Source organism: Solanum dulcamara, chromosome 8 (assembly GCF_947179165.1).
Source record: "Solanum dulcamara chromosome 8, daSolDulc1.2, whole genome shotgun sequence".
Taxonomy (NCBI): Eukaryota; Viridiplantae; Streptophyta; class Magnoliopsida; order Solanales; family Solanaceae; genus Solanum; species Solanum dulcamara.
This window is the reverse complement of record NC_077244.1, coordinates 76,908,133-76,929,117: the sequence shown is the minus strand read 5'-3', so window position 1 is coordinate 76,929,117 and position 20,985 is coordinate 76,908,133. Positions and strand designations below refer to the sequence as shown.

The window sequence follows — 20,985 nt, the reverse complement described above, 5'->3', positions numbered from 1 at the left end:
ATTTCAGTTAGGTTTCTTGGAGGCTGCTCTATCCTAAACCCCAATTCATGCCTATATAAATGGTATTATATTCCCTTGAAAAGACATCTCGAATATCCCATAAATTCATGGAATATTCACAAAGATCAACGAATCTTTGATTTGCATATTTGATTTGTGAGAGAAGAAATAAATAGCAGATTTGGTCCCACTGGGCGTGCCAAAATTTGTAGACTATAAAATTCGCAGCCAGAAAATAATGATTAAGAACAGAAAATATCGCAATAATCGTAGTATTTGATTTTTGAATATGAGTGTTACAATCTCTATGAATCCTCTTATTCGTCTTTTCGAATATAAATTTAAGGGCTCTTGAGCTTGATCTTGAATTTGGTTGAACTTGATGGATTTGATCTTGACTTGTACTTTAATTCAAGGGCTTTTGGGCTTGATCTTAAATCTTGTGGTCTTGATCTTGATTTGTGGACTAGATGAACTTGATCTTCGCTTGTTGTTGAATTTGATCTTCGCTTGTTGTTGAATTTGATCTTCGCTTATTCTTGAATTTGATCTTCGTATATTCTTGAACTTGATGATCTTGATCTTCACTTGTTTTTGAACTTAATCTTGACTTGTACTTGAATTCAAAGGCTTTTGGGTTTGTTCTTGAATCTGGTGGTCTTGATCTTGAGTTGTTCTTAAACTTGATGAACTTGATCTTGAATGCTTGAACTTGTAGCTTGTAGAGAAATATGCAGCGTTTAATCCACGAGCTGGCTTCTTGTTAGAATTCTGGTGTCTTTTCTGAATTATGAGAAACTCTATTTATAGTTGTAGAATAGATGAGTTGTGATAAGAACAGGTTTCCTGTTATAACCCGTATTTTGCACATTAGGATATTTTGGAGATAATGGTAACAAGTCAAGGACAAGGCTATATTTGATCTTGTTGGATACAAAATTCTTATGACTAAATTAGAATTTCAACTTGGAAATATTATAAAAGGTGAGGGGCAAAAATTAGAATTTCTCATAGAGAATGTTATATCCTATATTTTATACGGTTGGATGTTTTAGGGTAGTTGTGGTAAAGTTAAGGGAATGAACATCTTCCAAAATTTATTTAATATACAAGTTGGATATGAATATTATTTATGATCATTAATAGTGTGGAAATATTGGAAAAGGCAAAGGGCAAAAAGGAAAATTCGCAAAGTGGCCTATGGTAATATTGTGGAAGGCTAGGGGTAAAATGGGAATTTCACAAAGTCTTCAAGAAGACTCATGTGGGCCCCACATGCCACATGGCAGCCCATGATTGGAGAAGAGGGGTGTGTTGGACCAATGAAACCTTGACATGTGTCACCACTTAGATCTTGACATTTGTCACCACTTAGGGCTTGACACGTGTCACCACTTAGGGGATGACATGTGTCACCCTTAAAGTTGTATATATATATATGAGTCTTATGACTCATTAATTTCCACACTCATCTAGAGTGTTCAAGAGCAAGAAAAACGAAATGGCAAGAAAAAAAAAAGAAGAGAAGAGAAGAGAAATTAAGGTAGAAAGAAGGAAAGAGCTACGGTTTTGGGAGGAGAAAAAGGTAAGTTCTCCAATTCCGTTCCAAGAATTAATTATATGAGCTATAGCATGATGTTATGAAGATGTTAGTAATGAAAATTTATGGTTTGAAGCAGCCCAAAACGTTACCAAACAGCCAATAGGTTTCAGCTGCGCTAAAGGAAATTCCGAGGCAAGTTTTGGCGAGTTTTGGTGAATTTCGGGAAAGGTAAAGTTTTCTGTTTTGAACTGGACTTTATGATGATGTTATGAAGTATATTACATGTCTTAAAATATGCTGGAAGTGGAAAAAAAATGTATAAGGATGTTTGACGTTGGAAACAAACTAAATGGAAGTCGTAGTAGTTAAATCGAAGTCGCGTAGTGTGTTGTTGTTGTGGTGCTGCAGTTTGGTGGTGGTTTAATTGCGTGTTGCAGGGCTGTAAAGTACTCAAAAATGGATGTGGGTGCTGCTGGTTTCAGCCACACAACCCTCCGTTTGGTATGACTACATATTTTACGAAATAAATGTTAAAAACTCTATTTTGATACCGTAGTTTGGAATGAGTTGTATAGAGCTTGTATTGTGTAAAGTTGAAGTGATTTACTTGTATACATGCTGCTGGCTGTTGTTGTTGGTATGGTTGTTAACATGGTGGCCGAGTTGAAAACTCGGGGATGTTCAAGTTACAGGGGAGATGCTGCCCGATTTTCGGTATATTCGGAGCTAGTAATAAACTAGTCGAGAGACATAGATAAGGAAATGATTCCTATGGTTACTTGGGTGTAGAGTTGGAAATTGGAAAGTGAAAGTTTATTAACCTTAATATTAATTTCATGTTAAATAGGTTCAAGAGACGACGAGGCGAGCATAGTTAAGAGTAATCCGTAAGAGGTACGTAAAGCGAACCTTTCTTTCTTTTGGCATGTCTTTGTCATAAGTACGCAAAGTTTATACTTTCTCTTCTTTTGGCATGTATTTGTTATAAGTATGCAAAACATTTCTTTCTTTTGGCATGTTTTTGACATAAGTATGTAAAGCATATTCTTTCGATTTTCATGTTTTGACATAAGTATGTAAAGCTAATCTTTGTTTTGGTATGGTATTTATGAAACAAAAATATGACTTTTATATAATTTCAAAGAGGTTCCTATTCCTAGAGCCATTAGGATGGCCAATTCCTTGATTTCCAAAAGGTATTTTATTATGCTTCGATACGTCTATATGATTCCAGAAGATTTATTCTGATATAATCCAGGGTAACTTTCGAAAGGTACTTGACATGAGTCTCGTCTCGATTTTTAAATGATAGCTCATTCTGATTATTCCATTGAGTCTTAAATATGATTTAAATTGCATATAGTTTCCCACTACTCCACTCGTGGATGCCTCAATGCTTCCTTCACTGAGCCTGGGCCAAGATATGTTATCGTGCATACTTCTCTGCATTGTTCGCCGTGTCCCGACGTGAGGGGGCAGGTATGACATGTACATGGGGTGGTGTATGTTATACCACAGAGTTATGTTGTGCCATGTACACATATGCTTATAATATGATATGATGTGATATGATATGATTTGATATGGCCATCTGATATGATATGATATGATTTGTTACGGAGATATTCCCTATTCTGGTGTTATGCTGTGCTGTGGCGCCAATGACAGGAGGGCGACCACATTTGTTCACCGAGTCCCATAATGGGGCCGGATATGACATATGTTTTTCTGCATATATTATCTGAGGTTTTGATCAGCATTTGATATCTCCGGATATTTTGCTCAATTTTGTACATTCTATTGGGTAATGACTTTACTTATTACAACCCATTATATGTGGTTTAATAAGAATTTGGTATTTCTGGATATTTTGCTCATTTTTGCACTTTCTGCTCTGAAAATAACTTTACTTATTACAGTTCATGCTCTACATACTCGGTACATTTTCCGTACTGACCCCCTTTCTTCGGGGGCTGCGTTACATGCCCGCAGGTACAGACGATTGGTTTGCTGATCCGCTCGCTTAGGACATCCACCATGTTGGTCGACAGTGCTTCTTTGTTCGGAGTCCTATTTTGGTACTGACACTTTCTGTTGTATATATATATACGTTGTTCAGGGTACGGCGGGGCCCTGTCCCATCATATGACTAGGATATCATTCCGTAGAGGTTTGTAGACATGAGATGTGGGTTTTGTATATATGTTTTGGGTTTTGTTTTGTGTTTCGTGATGGCCTATCGGCCTCGTGCATTATATCTGTTTAGAGATCCCTTCTAATCATTACCTATGCTTATTTGATTAATGCACTAAGTGGGTCTAAGGGTACGTATGGGTGCCCAACTCGGGCACCAGTCATAGCCTACGGAGTTTGGGTCGTGACATTTCCCTCTAGCCAATCAGATTTAAGTGACATGGTATGCCAGGCTTCAACGAATGTGCTTGTCATTTTGACACATGGTGTGATCTTATTGATTTATTTGTTTCACTTGGATTGACACGTCACTTAACACGTGACACCAAAATGGGCCTCTTGGATAAGATGATATTAGTCTTAGCAAAGTGGCTCATATTTGTAGCCCAAATAAATTAATTTGGACTTTAATTAAATTCATATTTATTGAACTTAAATAATTAACTAAATTATATAATTCATAATATTTATTTGAATTAATATATTCATGAACTTAATATAATCCGAATCATTTTATAAATTTATATTTAATAAATTTTAAATGATTACACCATGTTTTTTTATCTTTTTTTTATCGGAAAAAGGCATAGATTCCCACTTGAATTTGTCTCGACAGGCCAGTTATACGCTTAAACTATTATGACGGCCTATTACATACATTTACCACTTAAAAATAAATTTATTTACACCCTAAAACTGACGTGGCAAAAAAAACATGTGCATCAAATAAAAGCTAAAGTAAAAAAAAAATTAAAAAACACCCCACCGCATGTCTCTTCTTCTACACACCTCGCTCTCCTCTTCTTCTTCACACCCCAGTCATCATCTTCGTCTTCTTCATTCTCTATTGGCGAAATGGTTTGATGGACCCTTCTACTTATATGAGTTTGTATTCTGGATCCTTTTACTCTATCATTTGTCAACTCAACTCTTAAACTCATTAAAATACAGTATTTTAAACTCTTTTCTCATTTGATTAGTGTGTGTGTAATCCAACCGATTACACGTGTAATTCCACATTATTTTTCAATGACACATAAGAAATTAAATACTAAAAAATAAATAAATCAAATATGTCACTTTTGCATATTCTGATTTTTTTAAAATAGCTATATTCTTCCATCTCCATATTTGTTCACAACTTTAGCACCAAATTCATGTCAAATAAATGAAATTCTTCTCTATTTGACTTGAAATTTTAACTACAAATTCACCAACACAAATCCAACGAGCCACAATCACAAATTTGAATTAATTTCACAAATTCATAAGATTCATTTGTTGTTCTTCAAGCTTTCTCAAACTTATCAATGGAGGTTTTAATTTTTTTTCATACCCACCATCACCCTTATGCTAAACCATACCGACACCTCCTTTTTAAATCTAACTAACACAAATAATTGTTCTCAATTTTTTGAATCTAAAACTCAAAATCTAAAAAAAATGGGGGTAGAAAGAAATAGGGATGGAATTTTGATTTGTTGTAAAAGATGAGAGTGGCTTGATGATGAAGAAGAAGAAAAAGAGAGTGTGTGGTAGGTGATTTTGAAGAAAAAGGAAAAAAATAAGTGTGGCAGGTGAATTTGTTGAAGAAGAAAGGAAGAAAGTAGAGGGTTGGCGATGGAAAAATCGTTGTAGAAGAAGAAAAATTGGGGTGGGTAGGAGTAGGAGGGGAGGCGATGGTTGAAGAAGAAATAAGTTTTTATTTATTTTTAAAATTTTTCAAATTGATTTTTAAATGCTTTTTAAGTTGTGTCTCGCTCCCACAAAATGTGATGTACACGCTCCTTGCTTAGTCATGCCACATAAGATGTCAAGTCAAAAATAGTATTTAAAATATTGTGTTTCATGGGGTTTAAGGGTTCAGACGATAAAGATGTAAGTAGAAAAGTTTACAATACAAACTCATACAAGTAGAAGAGTTCACCAGACCATTTTGTCTTCTTTATTTTCCATCACAATTCTTTGTTTTCATTACAACCTCAAAGTGTAAGACAACAAAACAACATCGAAAAACCTTCCTCCGACCGTCACCGTCGCCGCCGCCCCATCACCGATGAATCTTCAAGTGTTTTTGAAACATAAAGACATGTATTTAAACCCAATGCAAGCTTTGATTTCTTCTATTTAATTCCCATTTTGAATGTTGATTTTCTTCAAAACCCATTTTGAATGTTGATTTTCTTCAAAACCCAAAAAGAAGAAGAAGAAGAAGAAGAAGATGAAGAAATCTAGCTGAAATTCATAAAGAATTGAAGTTTAATTCAATGGGGTTAATGAGAAAATTAAGATTCTTTTGTAAAAAATAAAATATGGTGCTTTGTATTTGAATTTTTTATAGTGGCGATGGTGATATTTGATGATGGGTGACGAAGAAGAAGAAGAAGAATTGAAGGTGATAAAGTGATGGTGAAGAATAAAAAATCGACAGTAAAAGTGGCCGAACATGATTTTTTTCGATGAGATGAGAGGTGAAGTGGGTGAGATTTAGTGATGAAGAAGATATAATTATTAGAGAATTTTAATAATTAACTAGGGATTAATTAGTGTAAAATATAGTTAAGAAAAAAAGGATATAAAAAATTAAAATTTCTGACATGACACTGAGGTAGCGTTGATGTGGTAGCGAGTGTAATACACCACATACTGTAAGAGTGATGCTATACGTCTTCAGGTGGTATTGAATTCACTCTTAAGTAATAAAGGTGTATAATAGATCGTCGTGATAGTTTAAGCGTGTAACTGACTTTCTAGAACAAGTTAAGAAAAAAAATTATGCTTTTTCCCCCTTTTTTTTAATCAATAAAAGTATTTTTTAAAAACTCGTTCAATTGATTCTTAGTTTCAACTTCTTCATTCTTTCTTATAAACTTGGAAATAACCAATAAGCTCATCTATGATCATGATGTCCAAGTCTTAGGACTCTTTTCAATACTAAGACAAATAATTGATTAAATCTAAAAATAGGGATGGTAGGAGCTTTGCAAAGGTATTCTCAATAGCTCCTTCTCCTCATTATGATTTTTTTTTTCGAATTTTCTATAGTATGAAATTTTCTTAAACATTTCTTCGTCAAATTATGTGAGCATGACCTCTGATCCATCAGGCACATAATAATGATATTATCTGCTACTTTTTCATTCAAAATTTTTTATAATATAACTATTCCGTAAGAAACAACTTCATCAAGATTGAACCTACGTTTAACTCCTTACAACAAAAATATTTTTTTCAAAAGCTTTTAAGTTTTTGAAATCGTTATAGTCTCGTGTACCAAATCTATGTATCTTTTCAATTAGGTACTTCTCTAGTCCAACCTTCTCATAATTAGCATAGTTAATCTCACTTACATTTATTTCAATTAAGGATTTTTCATTTTCAGTTTTTAAGAATTCAACTTCTCCACAAGCTACTTAAGGTAATTAGCTCTGATATAAAATATTGAAAAAAATTAGAGTGTAGAAGCACTCTGTATCAACCATTTTTCCTTATATACAAGGAAAGGAAGTACTTTTTTTTTTTTTACATCATTCAACTAGCTTGCAAGGGGTGCTTATCGGGCGGATCGGACGGATTATTATGCTTAACGGTTTGACTTAACGATTATCGGCTTTTAAAAGTACTAATCCGCTAGCCAACCTATAAGATATCGGTTGGATTGGTGTCGGATTAGCAATTATCGGACGGTTATCGGGCGGTGTATCGGTGGTATGGTAACATGTAAAATTTCTACCACTTACTTCAATTCCCCTTCACACCAGGCATGCACAATGTAATTTAGGTAAGCAGATAGCTAAACAAGAAGCACTTTAATTAATAGAAGAACAAACGAGATAGCTAAACAAGAAGCACTTTAATTAATTTAAAGTACTGCATTCAAGGAGTAGCTAAACAACAGACAGGATATTCAAATATTCAAGCAAAGATACCATTTGAATGTATACAAGTCCCAACATAATTGTTGAGTTTACATTTTAAAATAACTACCAGTCATTACTTCATTGAAATATAGTTACAATTACTGAAAAAAGGGAAGACGCGAGAAAACATAAAGGAGACTAGACTTGAGCCAAATACAGGACTAATATGAACATCAAATCAAGCTTTACAAAAGCAGGAAGCTAAAGAAAAAACAAGAAAACTGAGTTCAACTAATCAACATGAACTAACATAACAAGAATCCCAAAATGAGAGGGAAAAGATTGGAACTGTTGCAAAATCTTTTCATGTTTAAGAAGAAGAGAAAGAATGTTTCAGAGAAAAAGATTAGGGATTAGAAGAAGATCTGCTCAGGGAATACGAACCATAGAAGATAGAACCTCATCTTATGGAGATGAAAAACATCACCGCAATCCGACGATTTCTTCGTTTCTCTTCATAGCAGATAGAAACAGTTCTTAGTTCAGAAAGCTGCATGAACTATGGAGTAGCTAAACCTGAGACAAGGCGGCACAAGATGAGAATTTGAGAGAGAGACTGAGAAAGAGGCGGAAATAGTCACAAATTCGCTAAACCTAAAGTCTAAAGAGGGGCGGAACTGCTGAAGTAAGTCTTTGTAGAACTCTGTAGAAGAGTTGAAGACTTGAAGTAGTCAAGTAGGGCTTCTAGTAGAAATGGGTCTGCCTATTTAATTAAATTGGTTTGGCCTGTTTAATTAAATGGGTTTGGCCCTTATTTTAGGTTTACAAATAAAAATTATCAATATTATGCATATTTTATATGTTTAGGGATAAAATATATTAAAATATAATAAATTCTTAACGGATTAACGGTTTACCCAATAACAAAATTGAGTAATTCATTCCCCACGCTGATAAGCCGTTAATTATAAAATTTAAATTCATTCCCCACCCGCTAATCCGATAACCCAATACCAATAAGCCAATAAGTCAATTTTGCGGTTGGGTTATCGGTAACGGACGATTTTGAACAGCCCTATGCCTTGCATAATATGAGAATATATAATTTTTTTCTAATCAACCCCACTCAGGTCTTTGGATACCCTTTGGACTTCTCTCCTAAAAGCATAGTTGTTACCAATCAAATGTTGATGTAAACTCTCTTACCGATTGAAATTATTCTTAAAAATTATGTATGAATCTTCATTTTTCTATTTAAATTCAATGTTTTAGCCCATGAACTACTAGTGAGTTGAATTTGGACTGATTTCACAGGCCAACCTCATTTCGACAACATTATTTTAAGATATTTTAGTCAAGACCTGTTACGTGGAATTTGGAACTATTTTATGATTCGATCCATAAATATCTTTTACCTCGATTTTTTTGTATTCTCATAATACCTTTTCTCCTTCCTATTATAGATAGGTGTTCCTTCACCTCGAATTTTCCGTGATTTGATCTAGAAGTATCTTTTATCTCGATATTTTTATATTTTCATACATATCATTTCCCCATCCTATTATAAATGGGGGTGTTCCTACCTCTCCAATTCTCCATTTGTGACAACCCAAAAATCACAAAGAGTAAGCAAAGGCTTCACTTGAGTTGATACAAGGTATCCTTCTCTTTTCTATTTCTTCTTATATATAAAAAAATAAAATGTCTTTCAAATTATTCTTTCTTCACATTTCTTTCCTCTTTTTTTTTTCACGAAGGTGTAGATTGGCAAGCAACTTCAAGTTGGTCCCATTTTGACAATTGTTGAGAAAACAAAGAGGCAAGTGAACTTTCGATATTCAATTCTTTTTCACTAATTTTGCTTACTTACATTAATGATATTCTTCTTTTAACTTTAAACATGTATTACGTATTCATGGAATATAGCATAAAATTGGAATCTTTAAATGTTAATTAAATTTCTCCAAAGTAAAATATGATATTCACATTATGTTTTGGTGTGTTATGAAATTAAAAAATAGAAAATGTGCCACTGTATCAAGAAAAAGTTGGTTTCTTGGTTCAATTTTTTTGGCCTGAAAAATTGAATCGCGCAGTAGCTCAAGAACACTAAGAAGTCTGAATCTGAGTAAATTTCAGAGAAAACTTGAAAAGATTGAATTTGGGCAAGAGCTCAAAGAAAGCGCTTAGGAATTAGGGTTTAAAATCTTCAATTTTGCGCCTTCTAGAAAATAAAAAAACGATAATTTTAGTGAATCAGAGACAAACATACCTGAAATTCTTCTGGAATTTGACGATTTTCCTAAATGAGCAGAGAGGAGAATTACAACTTGTTTTCTGATTCGTATACGTACAAGAAGATCAAGTAATATGTATCTTGATTCAATTCCTTGATTTTTTGGTGCTTAGAATTCGAAATTTTATACTGCCGCTCCATTGTTCTGTTATTCTAGCTTCAATGGCGGCGGACGACATGAGATCAATGGCTTTTGTTTTACAAAAATTGGAAAAACTGAAAGTTTCAGATTTTGAAAGAAGTGAAATGAGGTTTGATTGAAAAAAGAACTTGGCGAAAACTTTTTTTTCTTCCAAAAACTGGAAAATTTGAAAATCATTTCATTGTTTTTTTTTGAAACAAACACCAATGTATGGATTAAAATTTTTGGAAATGGATTCTGGGGATTGAATGAGCTGTAGGATATACTAGATTACCTATAATAATGGAGTTTTGGGGTAAATTTGTTGGTCTATTTCGCGTGTGAGTTTATTTGATAGCTTCATCGCAAAGGATTGAGATGGTGTTTTTCGTCAATATAGAGTCTTGATCTTCACTCTCTACAACAACAGCAACAACAACATACCCAGTGAAATCCCACAAGTGGAGTCTGGAGAGGGTGCAATGTATGCAGAGCTTCACTATCCTAACTCACTTTAAATTTGTTATATAATCATGAGATGTACAAATTTGGTTGAGTTGAAAGAAGGACCAAGATCCCTTCATATAGTTTTTTAAGTGTCTCTTTGTGACCGTAAAAGAGTCACCATAAATAAAGACTATTAGTCCTTCCTCTACATTCAAATATGTTAATCTGCATGTGATGTATGTTTGTTCTTACTGTATGTATTTAATATATAGAGACATTCATATCTATGAATGTATCTAAGTATTGTTATGCCATTAGTTATCTATATACATTGCATGTACATTAATCTCCTAAAAGTCCAAGTACATGTATAGGAGATATGCATAAATGCATACATATAGTCATGAGTCATAACGATCAAATTTTGCGAACAGATAATCAGAAGATTTTCAAAGTAGTTGCATTAAGCTTACAGTGTTTTCTTGAAATTTGAGGAGGAGGGGTTTTAGATCTGGGTCCTGATGAGACTTGTGCTAATGAAACTATTGCTCTTTGTTAAATAATCTTTACTATTATGCAACTCTGCTTTCCGTTTGTGTCCAGTACCCATTTCCTCTCTTTAATTCAATTGTCATGCAATTTAATTTGGAGTCCAAGTACTACACTCAGAACTTTTATCACTTACTCATTCGTCTGTTTAATTTCTCATTTTTGGCATATACAGAAGGGCTGCGTAAGTTGCTGCTAAAGGAGCTTGTGCTGCTGTCAACCGGGGAACTTGGATAACCCTTTCACTCGACCAAAGCTTTCATTCACGCTTGATTCTGTTGCACTAGGTACCAGTATCCTATAAAACAGTGATCTCTTTTAAAGAAAAGTCTTGAGGAACAGTGATATATTCACTAGGAGACAAACTCATTCACTCTTGTTCTTCCATGTTCTCATGAAGTATGACGAAAGCAAAAGAACTACTGGATCCGGCCTTGACCTATGAGAAGAAAACAGAATGGTGTGATTTCATCTATGAAGATCGCGAGAAATTGGTAATCCCAGTAGGACCAAGGTTTCAGGCTGATGTTCCAGATTGGCCCAACTATCAGAATAAGGGAACTCCAGTTATAGCAGCAGATATTGCATTAAGAGCTTCTATTCCATCAAAGAAGGAAATGGTATGCAAGTATAAAGAGGAGGAATCTGATACTTCAAAATGGCTTGGTACACCGGTGTGGCCAACAGATGACAATCTAGAAAACAAGGAAGTTAACGAGGAGTTGATTGGGAAAGGGAGAAACAAACATTGTACTTGTGAGTCCCCTGAATCTGTTGAATGTGTTAAAAGACATGTTAAAGAAGAAATCACGAAGTTGAAGTCTGAACTGGAGACAGCCTTTAATATCTGGAAGTTTGATGAGATGGGAGAAGAAGTTTCCAAGTTGTGGAACACTATGGAACAAAAAACGTTCAGCTCCCTCGCTGAGATGAGTCTGTCTAAAGGTAAAAGCTTCTTGAAACCAGCATTAACATCTCTTCCTTCCAAGAACAGGCAAAGCATCATCAACTATTACTTCAATGTTCACATTCCTCAGCGTATCAGATCAAGTTGTAAAACAATTAACACAGATGATGAAGAGGAGGAAGAGGAGGTCACTACTCCCAAACGTTCTCGTAAAAGGAATCGAGCAAAAAATAGTGCCTCTTCTAGTTCTAAATCTATGAAGACAAAGTACCTAAGTGGTCGACGATGACACTGGAAGTATCAATACACATTCATTTTTTGTTGACATAGAAATGGAACATACAGAGGAAAATGTAGTTTATCTCTCAATCCTGGGAGAATTTTGGGATGGGGTTCACATTTTATACATAGGTTTTAAAGCCAAGAAAAGGTGACATTTTTTGGATATTGATGCAAAGTATTTTGGTCTGATAGGATAGCACAACAAAAAAGTATACATAAATATATTGATTGCTACAATTTGTTTTGTGATTGCCTTATTTTATTCTTCTTTTGATTTTTGAAGAAAGGTGAATCCCTATAATACTGTTACTCCTATATCAAAAGCAACTGACTCACACTTCTCTTTGAATGTCTTAAACAAGTAGTTTGGTAGTATGTATAAGAATAGTGTTGAATAGAGTGTGTTAGTAATGCTGAGAATACAGGGATTAGTTATGCTATGGTTATTTATTCTTCAATATTTGTTTTGGTCTATTAAAAATAATATGCATTTCATAATTCTGAAAATTTTGTTTGTTTACAAAAATATCCTTCATATGCTTTAGTTTTGTACATTATCAGGGGCAATTGTGTCTTTAATGATGCTTATGCTTGTATTAATATCTATGTATAGATAATACCATGATGCATTATATATAAGATAATACCAAATAGGGCGTTATACATAATTTAAAAGTAGTAATGCCAAAATTAATACATGCTTATTTTCTCCAAATACTTTCCGTCGACACCCCTTTGTATGTTGGCCAGTTGCACACTTTGCGGCTTCCATTTGAAATTGTTATCTTCACTTTGAATTTACAAGTTAGTTAAAGAATAAAGTTGGAAAAAAAAGAGAAGGAATTGTGATAAGTTAACTTTTAGCTTTTACGTCGACATCCGACGTGGGTTAAAGGTAGTAAATTAAAGTTAAATTCCAAGAAATAGATAATTTTCAACTCGACTCGCTCGTTTGCCACTTTTAATTTTAATCTCCGCTTAAGGAATTTGTGCAAAAATAGCCTCGACACTGAATGAAAAATAAAAGTTTTCACAAGTTATGCTGGTGAGGCACGATTCTAGTACAAGTTTTATTCTACGTATTTATAAATTGTTCACAAGTCTTGCCGAATTTGAAAGGCTTGCCTTATTCACAAGTTATGTTAACTTGCATGTATCGTACAATTGTTCACTAGTCATTTCCGAACTGGCAATACTTAGTACTATCTTCATTCCACTCATCTTCGCAAGACTTGCCTATGTTGTTCAATTATCCATAAAACGGATTAGCAAAACTTTGTTCTATCTTTACATTCTATCCATGCCCCGTTCAATTGTGCATAAGTCTTGTTAAATTGGCAAAACTTGCATGTATGGTTCGATTTCTAGATATATCTAATGAAATTCTTTTCTTCTTTAACAATAACAATTCATCACTGTCCTCAACTGACAACCCTAATGTTTAATTACTTGCAATGATCAAATTAGGTAATTACTTGCAAGGAAGGAGAAGACAGGTTTGGAGGTAGATGTGGTGGTGTGTTGCATACCCTACAACAACATACGCATTGTAATCCCACAAAGTGGGGTCTGAGAAGAATAAAATATACGCAAACCTTACAACTACCTAAGAGATGAGTTGCATAGCCTATTTTGCGAAAACGATGAAGAAGTATAATATTAGTCGTTAAAACTCTGAGATTCCAGTCAATGTTCTCCAATTCTTCTCATGGTAAAGGTAATGCAGTAATCTTAGAGCTCTTTCAGTGTCGCCAAGGCATTTAAGAGTCAAAATAGGCGCTAAAATTACGCCTTTCACACGCAATTGGCCTCAAAACAACCTTTCGGATCAACAACAACAATAATCCAGTGAAATCCTACAACGTGGGGTCTGAGGAGGGTAAAGTGTACGCAGACCTTACTCCTACCAAAGTAGGACGACTGTTTCCGAAAGACCCTCTGCTCAATAAAAGCATAAAAAAGGTCAAATAAGGCTAAGAAATTCAAAGCGGTATGGAAAAACAAATAACAAAAGCGACACAAATAAACTAGAGTAATCAAAGTACAAAAAGTAATAGATAGTAATATATAAGAACAGAAATTAGAGCACAAGAAATTATAATGCGCTAATGCGCCTACTAATAAGGAAGAATAACGAAACTATGTACTAGCCTTCTATCCTAATATGGGTCCTCCACACCCTCCTATCTAAGGTCATGTCCTCGATAAGCTGTAACTACGTCATGTCCTGTCTAATCACCTATCCCCAATATTTCTTCCGCCTACCTACCTCTTCTGAAACCACACGTGGCCAACCTCTCACACCTCGGCACTAGGGCATCTGTGTCTCTCTTCTTCACATGCCAAAACCATCTCAGTCGCATTTTCTGTATCTTGTCTTCCACCGAAGCCACTCCTACCTTGTCCCGGATAGCCTCATTTCTAATCTTGTCGCTCTTGATATGTCCACACATCCATCTCAACATTCTCATCTCGGCAACCTTTATCTTTTGAACGTGAGAGACCTTAACTGGCCAACACTCCGCCCCATATAACATAGTCGGTCTAACCACCACTTTGTAGAACTTGCCCTTAAGTTGTGGTGGCACCTTCTTGTCACATAGCACACCGAAAACGAGCCTCCATTTTATCCACCCTGCCCCAATACGATGTGTAACATCATCGTTAATCTCCCCGCTGCCTTGCATGATAGACCCAAGGTACTTGAAACTACTTTTCTTTTGGATGGTCTGGTCACCAAGCCTAACTTCCGCACCAACCCCCTGAGGTGTCTCACTGAATTTGCACTCTAAGTACTCTGTCTGGGTCCTACTCAGCTTAATCCCTTTAGACTCCAAGGTATGTCTTCAATCCTCCAGCTTAGCGTTAACTCCGCTACGAGTCTCATCGATCAGGACTATGTCATCCGCGAAAAGCATACACCATGGCACCTCACCTTGAATTTGTCGCGTCAATCCATCCATCACCAAGACAAATAAAAACGGACTAAGAGTTGATCCTTGATGCAACCCCGTCACAACTGGGAAGTGCTTTGAGTCCCCTCCTACTGCCCTTACCCTGGTTTTGGCATCCTCATACATGTCCTTGATCACCTTAATGTACGCCACAGGTACACCTTTAGCCTCCACACATCTCCAACCTTTCGGATCATATATGCTAAATGCATATAAAGTAACTTGCTGCCAAGAAACTATTCAAACACTCATCCTTTAGCAACATTATCAGCACAAAAACATACGGACCCCTACCCAACAGATGATAGACCTAATTGAAACTCCTTCAACTCAAAAATTCTGCATTAAACAAACGGGATGGAACATCAAACAGATATGGAGAAAACGAGGGACTGACAGATGCAGCAGCTGGGAAAGTGAAAGGGATAAAGACCAGGAATGAGGATCACACAATGAAAATGATTCATTTTGTTCCAACCCACATGAGCTGAATTAACCATTATGCGAAGAGGATAACAGGGAGCAATCATCCCAAAATTATAAGGAAAAGAAAGAGGGTGGACCTAGTGAGAGGTGTTATTTGGCATGCAGGTAAAACAAGAACAATCTTGATCACTCCAGTTATGATCTTCAGATTTATTGAATAATCTCTTCTAAGATATATGGAGGGTGGCTTTGCACAAGGAAACTGAAAGCGGCCTTTCTCTAGGATTCTTAAATAATGCAATTCAAGAAAATATTTATCCTTATAAAACACTAAACATGTTCAATCAAAAGTAGCCAGTCACATAGAAACGATTTAGCAATATATGCAACAAGTACTACCTTACTTTTCCCTGTTAAAGAGTGGGACTTCTTCATCAAGGTCAGCGACATCCAAGGCAGTTGATACTTAGATAATCTTAGGGCTTTACTCGTCCAAATCCTTGAGGTCCAATCCAAAGTACACTATCCACTAAGATGGTGTTCTTCTAGTCACATTTTCAATCATAGCTGGAACCATTCAGGGAAGATAATAACAAGGGGAAACAAAAGTAAAAATTTGAGCTAACCATTATAAAGAAAGCATTTTGATATTCAAATAACAAGGTATGCCGATAGAGACAAAGATAAATCGTTTTTTACAAAATCAGATACGTGGTAAACTACATGTAGTATCTTCCTTTCAGTTCAGTGCAAAACATTGCCAGTGGCCTGAAGGGGTTTTGTTAACTTGTTCTCAGTGGTTTTACGGCTCCTAGAAGTCCTCAATGGCATCAAATAAAATGGCAACGTACCATTATCAATGTCATTTGTAGAGCATTTGACACTCTTGTTCCTCTCCAGCACAAAAGCATCCCTGCCAAAGTTAGCAGAGGCAGCACGTTCAGCAACTTTCTTCTTACTGTAATTTAGTTCATTCATATCACACGAATTCCTAGGCTGATCGAAAACACTGCTGCACGAATTCCTAGCAGGAATGTAGGAGCTGCTGCAGGATTTTCTAGCCCCAACAATGCTGCTGCTTCGTGTGAGCCTCCATTGAGCAGCCTCTTTTACATTATCATAACCCTTGTCCCCTTGCTTCGCTTTAGTATCAGTGACTGAACTGACAGTTTCTCCTTCTCCTTTTCGGGTTTCTCCCTTATTGTTATTGAGCTTTTGCTTGTTACCAAAGAGATTGAAAACCTCCCGCCACCTAGTGGGCTTCTTGGACCCCTTCTTAGCACCACAACTATCAGCAACAATTCCATTCTTGGAAAATGAGTCATACTTACTCAAATGATCATCTTTGATAGAATTCAAGTGCCAATCTTTCAATTCCCTCTCTGTAATAACCAACTTGACGTGAGCAGGAGATGAATTTGACATATACTTGCCTTCGTTAACCTCCAAATCCAATGTCCTCTTGCCAAAACTCTGAACAGAGCTCGACCTATCAAAACTACTTCCCCTTTGTGATGATGAAGAATCCGAATTGGACTGTCCTGATCCACCAGAACTACTTTCATCTTCTACTATAGACTGCATTTGCCCATCCAGCGATGCTCGATGCTTATCAAATCCACTTCCATTCCCTAAAAGCACATTTTCGACAACTGATAACATTGGTGTTAGCCGTGGAATAGTCCTAGCTACCATATATCCATCCCAAGAAGCTCTAGGTTCATCAATGGAAATCCCCGGACCATCCAACGACAATCGGCCTGCATCGACTGAAAATCGAGGTTCTGTATCACAAGATCTCCTCCTGATTGCACATTCCCCAATCTCAGACCGACTATCCTTCGATTTATAACCTATCAACTTGCCATTTCCAGCTGAAAACTTATCATTGCCTTCAGCATTCCTGCTATTAAGCTTCTTTTCCTTCTGCTTTTGCCTCCATTTTTGCAATTTCTTGCTGAAGACTGAAGTTGCTTCCCTGAAATTCAACGCAATGTCTCTGAAATCCCTCGATTTGTGATTTTTCGTGTGAAATTCGAGATCGATGAACTCTTTCATTGTCTTAAGCTCTCCATCTTGAGTGTCTTCTGCTAAATCCTCTATTCTAACCAATGCATCAGCACGAACCCTAACTTCTTCACTGTCTTTATGCTCTACTATTGACTGACAAACATTATCAGACAAATTCGTCAATCCCAGGTTCTTCGATGCAACATTGAAACCGGCATTCGATCCACCCACCTCGTCATCAACTCCAAAGAGATTTTCAAGAGTATTCCGGGACGACCTATCGTCGCAAGATCTCCGACGTGGCTCCGACCAACTACACGAACCTTCACACCTGGCAGTAGAAAGAGACCTACAACGGCGGAGATCCGGAGAAAACGACGACGTAGCAGCTTTACTCCGATCATTATCAAATCCGGGTCCGGGTCCATTATCAGCATCTGGGTTTTCGAAAGAATGCGAGAATGTAGGAACAATAGAGAGTTGAGGGTCAGCAGAAGAATCAAGACCGGAGAGACGTTCACGCAGGCATGCGGCACAGATGCCGGTGACCGGCTCCGATGGGTGGCGGTAACAAGCTGAAAGACGGCGGGTTCGGGTTCGGGTGCGGTTTTGGGAAGTGGTACGAGTCATTGGAATGCGAGTGGGACAGCATGGGATGGGCTCATTTATGAATGGGAGTTGGAGTTTTCCGACAACATGGACAGAAAAATTTCAGAGCACAAGGGATCCAAAGAGACTTAAGCAAAAGAACCCTTCATAAACCCTTTAATTGTCCCCACTCTTTACCTTTAATTTATTTTTTGATTTTTACTTGGCTATCCATATTTTTATTGAGATTCAGTTACATTTGAATTTCTATCGAAAATCATTAAAAACAAAATATATGGGACAGTCTACTTTGATACTGTCATTTAACATGTACTCACCATTTAGACATTTTTACATATATATTCACTTCATATTTGATGTTTGAAATTATATTTGACAAAATCAAACTTCATAAATCCATGTGAAGTTACATGTGGATGCAAAAATGGTCCAACTTTAATTATTTTTCTTTCAAGTTTATACATATATGGATAAAGTTTAAGCAAAAAATGGTTATAGTGAAATAAAAATTACTGAACTTTAGACACATATAATTGAAGTTCAAGTAAAAATAATTGAAATATATTCATATGTATCTGAACTTCAACCATATAAACTGAAATTGGAATTTGTTAACACTAATCAACTTCATACATAATATATATAAAATTGCCATGAATTGGTGGGTACATATTCAAAAAATAATTAAAAGTCAATACAAATTAAATGACAGCTTCAAAATCGATACTCATGAACTTTGTCCCCAAAAATATTATATTAGTGGTAAAACATTTCACTTTTATACCCTGAGATCTAAATCAAAAAATATTAATCAAAGTTTGAAGAAATAAAATATTTCTCTTTTATCTTTAATTTCAGTACGAAAAATGCATAGTTAAAAATTGGGCCAGCCTAGGGGTATTGAACTACGCAACAATCAATTATTTTTCACTGAGGTAGCAGCTAACGTTTAGTGTTTACGTTTTTATTATGAAGATTCCACGATTCTGAAGACCTCTAAAGCTGTGCAGAAATTAGATTCAGATCTTACTTTAGTATAATTTGTTTCTATTGGCATTTGGGCTTAAAAGTCTTAGTTCAACGTGGCCAAGAAATAGCACGAATAACCCTAAGAAAGAAGGTCAATGTTAAATTTGGCGGGAGCCGACGGCCGAAAGGAATTAGGTTAAAATCTCACCAAATCAATTTTTAAGTTATTTTTAATTTTTTAAAATTATTTGATAAATTAAAAATATATATTTAAAATAAGTTAAAATTTATCCCTAATATTTTTTTTTTTATAATTTATATATTATTTTCCTCCTATTTTTTTCTTCCATTTTTCTTCTTCTTCTTGGTCTTTTTTTCTTCCGTCTTTTTGCTCATTCTTTTCTTCCGCTTTTTCCCCTCTTTTTGCTCTTTCTTTTCTTCCGTTTTTTTCCTCTGTTTAAAAAAAGAATAATTTTTTTTAATTTGTTCTAAAAAGAATGACCCCTTTTATTTTTGATAAAATTTTAATTTCAACTTTTCATGTGACATGTTTTAGGCCACAAAATTAAATGATATTTCAGTACATTTGACATAACTTTAGTTTAGGACTACAAGATGAATTTTTTTTTTGTTTTCTTAAATTTCGTATCAAATCAAATTATGTCATTATTTTTTAAACAGAGGGAGTATTTCTTTTCTTCGGTTTTTTCTTCTTCTTCTTGCTCTTTCTTTTTCTTTTTTCTTCTAAATTATTTTCTCCTTTTTTATTTTTTATTTATAAAATATTTATGGTAAAGAAGAAATATAACCATTATTATTTATAAATATAATTGAACAAAACATCTTAAATTTTTCATGTGATTTATAATAATCAGCATCTTATAAACAGATTTAAAGATATTTCGGACATTTTGATTAGAAAAAGTATTTAACAACACTTATATATCAAATACATCAACAGTTTTTTTTCAACTGCATATTTTTATCCAAATACATAATTATTTGTTTTTAAAATAAATTTCTACACTTTAAAAAATTAATTTTTAATTTTTTTTCAATCAATCCAAACGGACTCTTATTTTAAACTTTATTTGTCTAAAAATAACACATATATAAGTGTTTTAAAAAATATATAATAATATATAAGTGAAATAAAATCTCTTTGTGCGAAAGATTCTACCTCCACCAATATTAAAGTCCATAGTTTGAAGCCAGCTTTATTCGCGTCTGATATGACAAAATATAATCTTTTATTTTTATCTTGCGAATAATTTTCTTAATGTTGATCGACAATCCTTCGCGAACAAAATAAAATAAATGATTGAACAAAATTATAAGAATACGTAAGTCACAATAAATAGTTGGAAAGGATCATCCAGAGGGACCAATCTTGTGATATGATCCCTTATATAATGTATGGAGCATTAATCGTCCCTTAGATTTATGAAAATGGAGCATATTTAGGGATTGTTTAGTAACTTAATAAGAACTAAGTTATTTATATATTTCCTCCGTCTTAAATTAATTATTATGTATGGTAAAAATTATTGTTTTAATATAATTGTTAATTTAAACAATCAAAAGAGAATTAATTATATTTTTTTAATTTTATTTTCAGCATTAATTATTTTAGTATTAAGAGATACATAAATAGATAAGGATCAAAGAATTAATAAGAGATATATTAGTCAAATAACGCTCTTAATTAATAGTTTCTTAAAGATGATGCAAAATTTATTATGAGAATTAAAATAAGATAAATAAAAAATTAATTTTTTATATAATTTATATGATGTTTGATAGATAGATAAGATATAAG

At 34.7% G+C, this 20,985-nt stretch overlaps 2 protein-coding genes and 1 long non-coding RNA gene across 3 annotated transcripts; 2 read left to right on the top strand and 1 right to left on the bottom strand.

Annotated features, from left to right (window-relative positions):
• The first annotated feature begins 1,485 nt into the window (after positions 1-1,485).
• On the top strand, positions 1,486-3,828 carry LOC129901077 (uncharacterized). The gene is made up of 4 exons (XR_008769752.1): positions 1,486-1,585; positions 1,680-1,771; positions 2,391-2,437; positions 3,536-3,828. It is a non-coding gene; the product is annotated as an uncharacterized LOC129901077 (long non-coding RNA).
• A 7,358-nt stretch (positions 3,829-11,186) lies between these two features.
• Positions 11,187-12,435, top strand: LOC129900295 (AT-rich interactive domain-containing protein 1-like). Its single transcript, XM_055975230.1, has 2 exons — positions 11,187-11,296; positions 11,410-12,435. Exon 2 carries the CDS (start codon positions 11,411-11,413, stop codon positions 12,203-12,205), a length of 795 nt encoding a protein of 264 aa, XP_055831205.1. The 5' UTR covers positions 11,187-11,296; position 11,410; the 3' UTR covers positions 12,206-12,435.
• A 3,771-nt stretch (positions 12,436-16,206) lies between these two features.
• Positions 16,207-18,394, bottom strand: LOC129901384 (protein OCTOPUS-like). Its single transcript, XM_055976535.1, has one exon. The coding sequence runs from the start codon at positions 18,216-18,218 to the stop codon at positions 16,323-16,325; it is 1,896 nt and encodes a 631-aa protein (XP_055832510.1). The 5' UTR covers positions 18,219-18,394; the 3' UTR covers positions 16,207-16,322.
• Between the last annotated feature and the right edge of the window lie 2,591 nt (positions 18,395-20,985).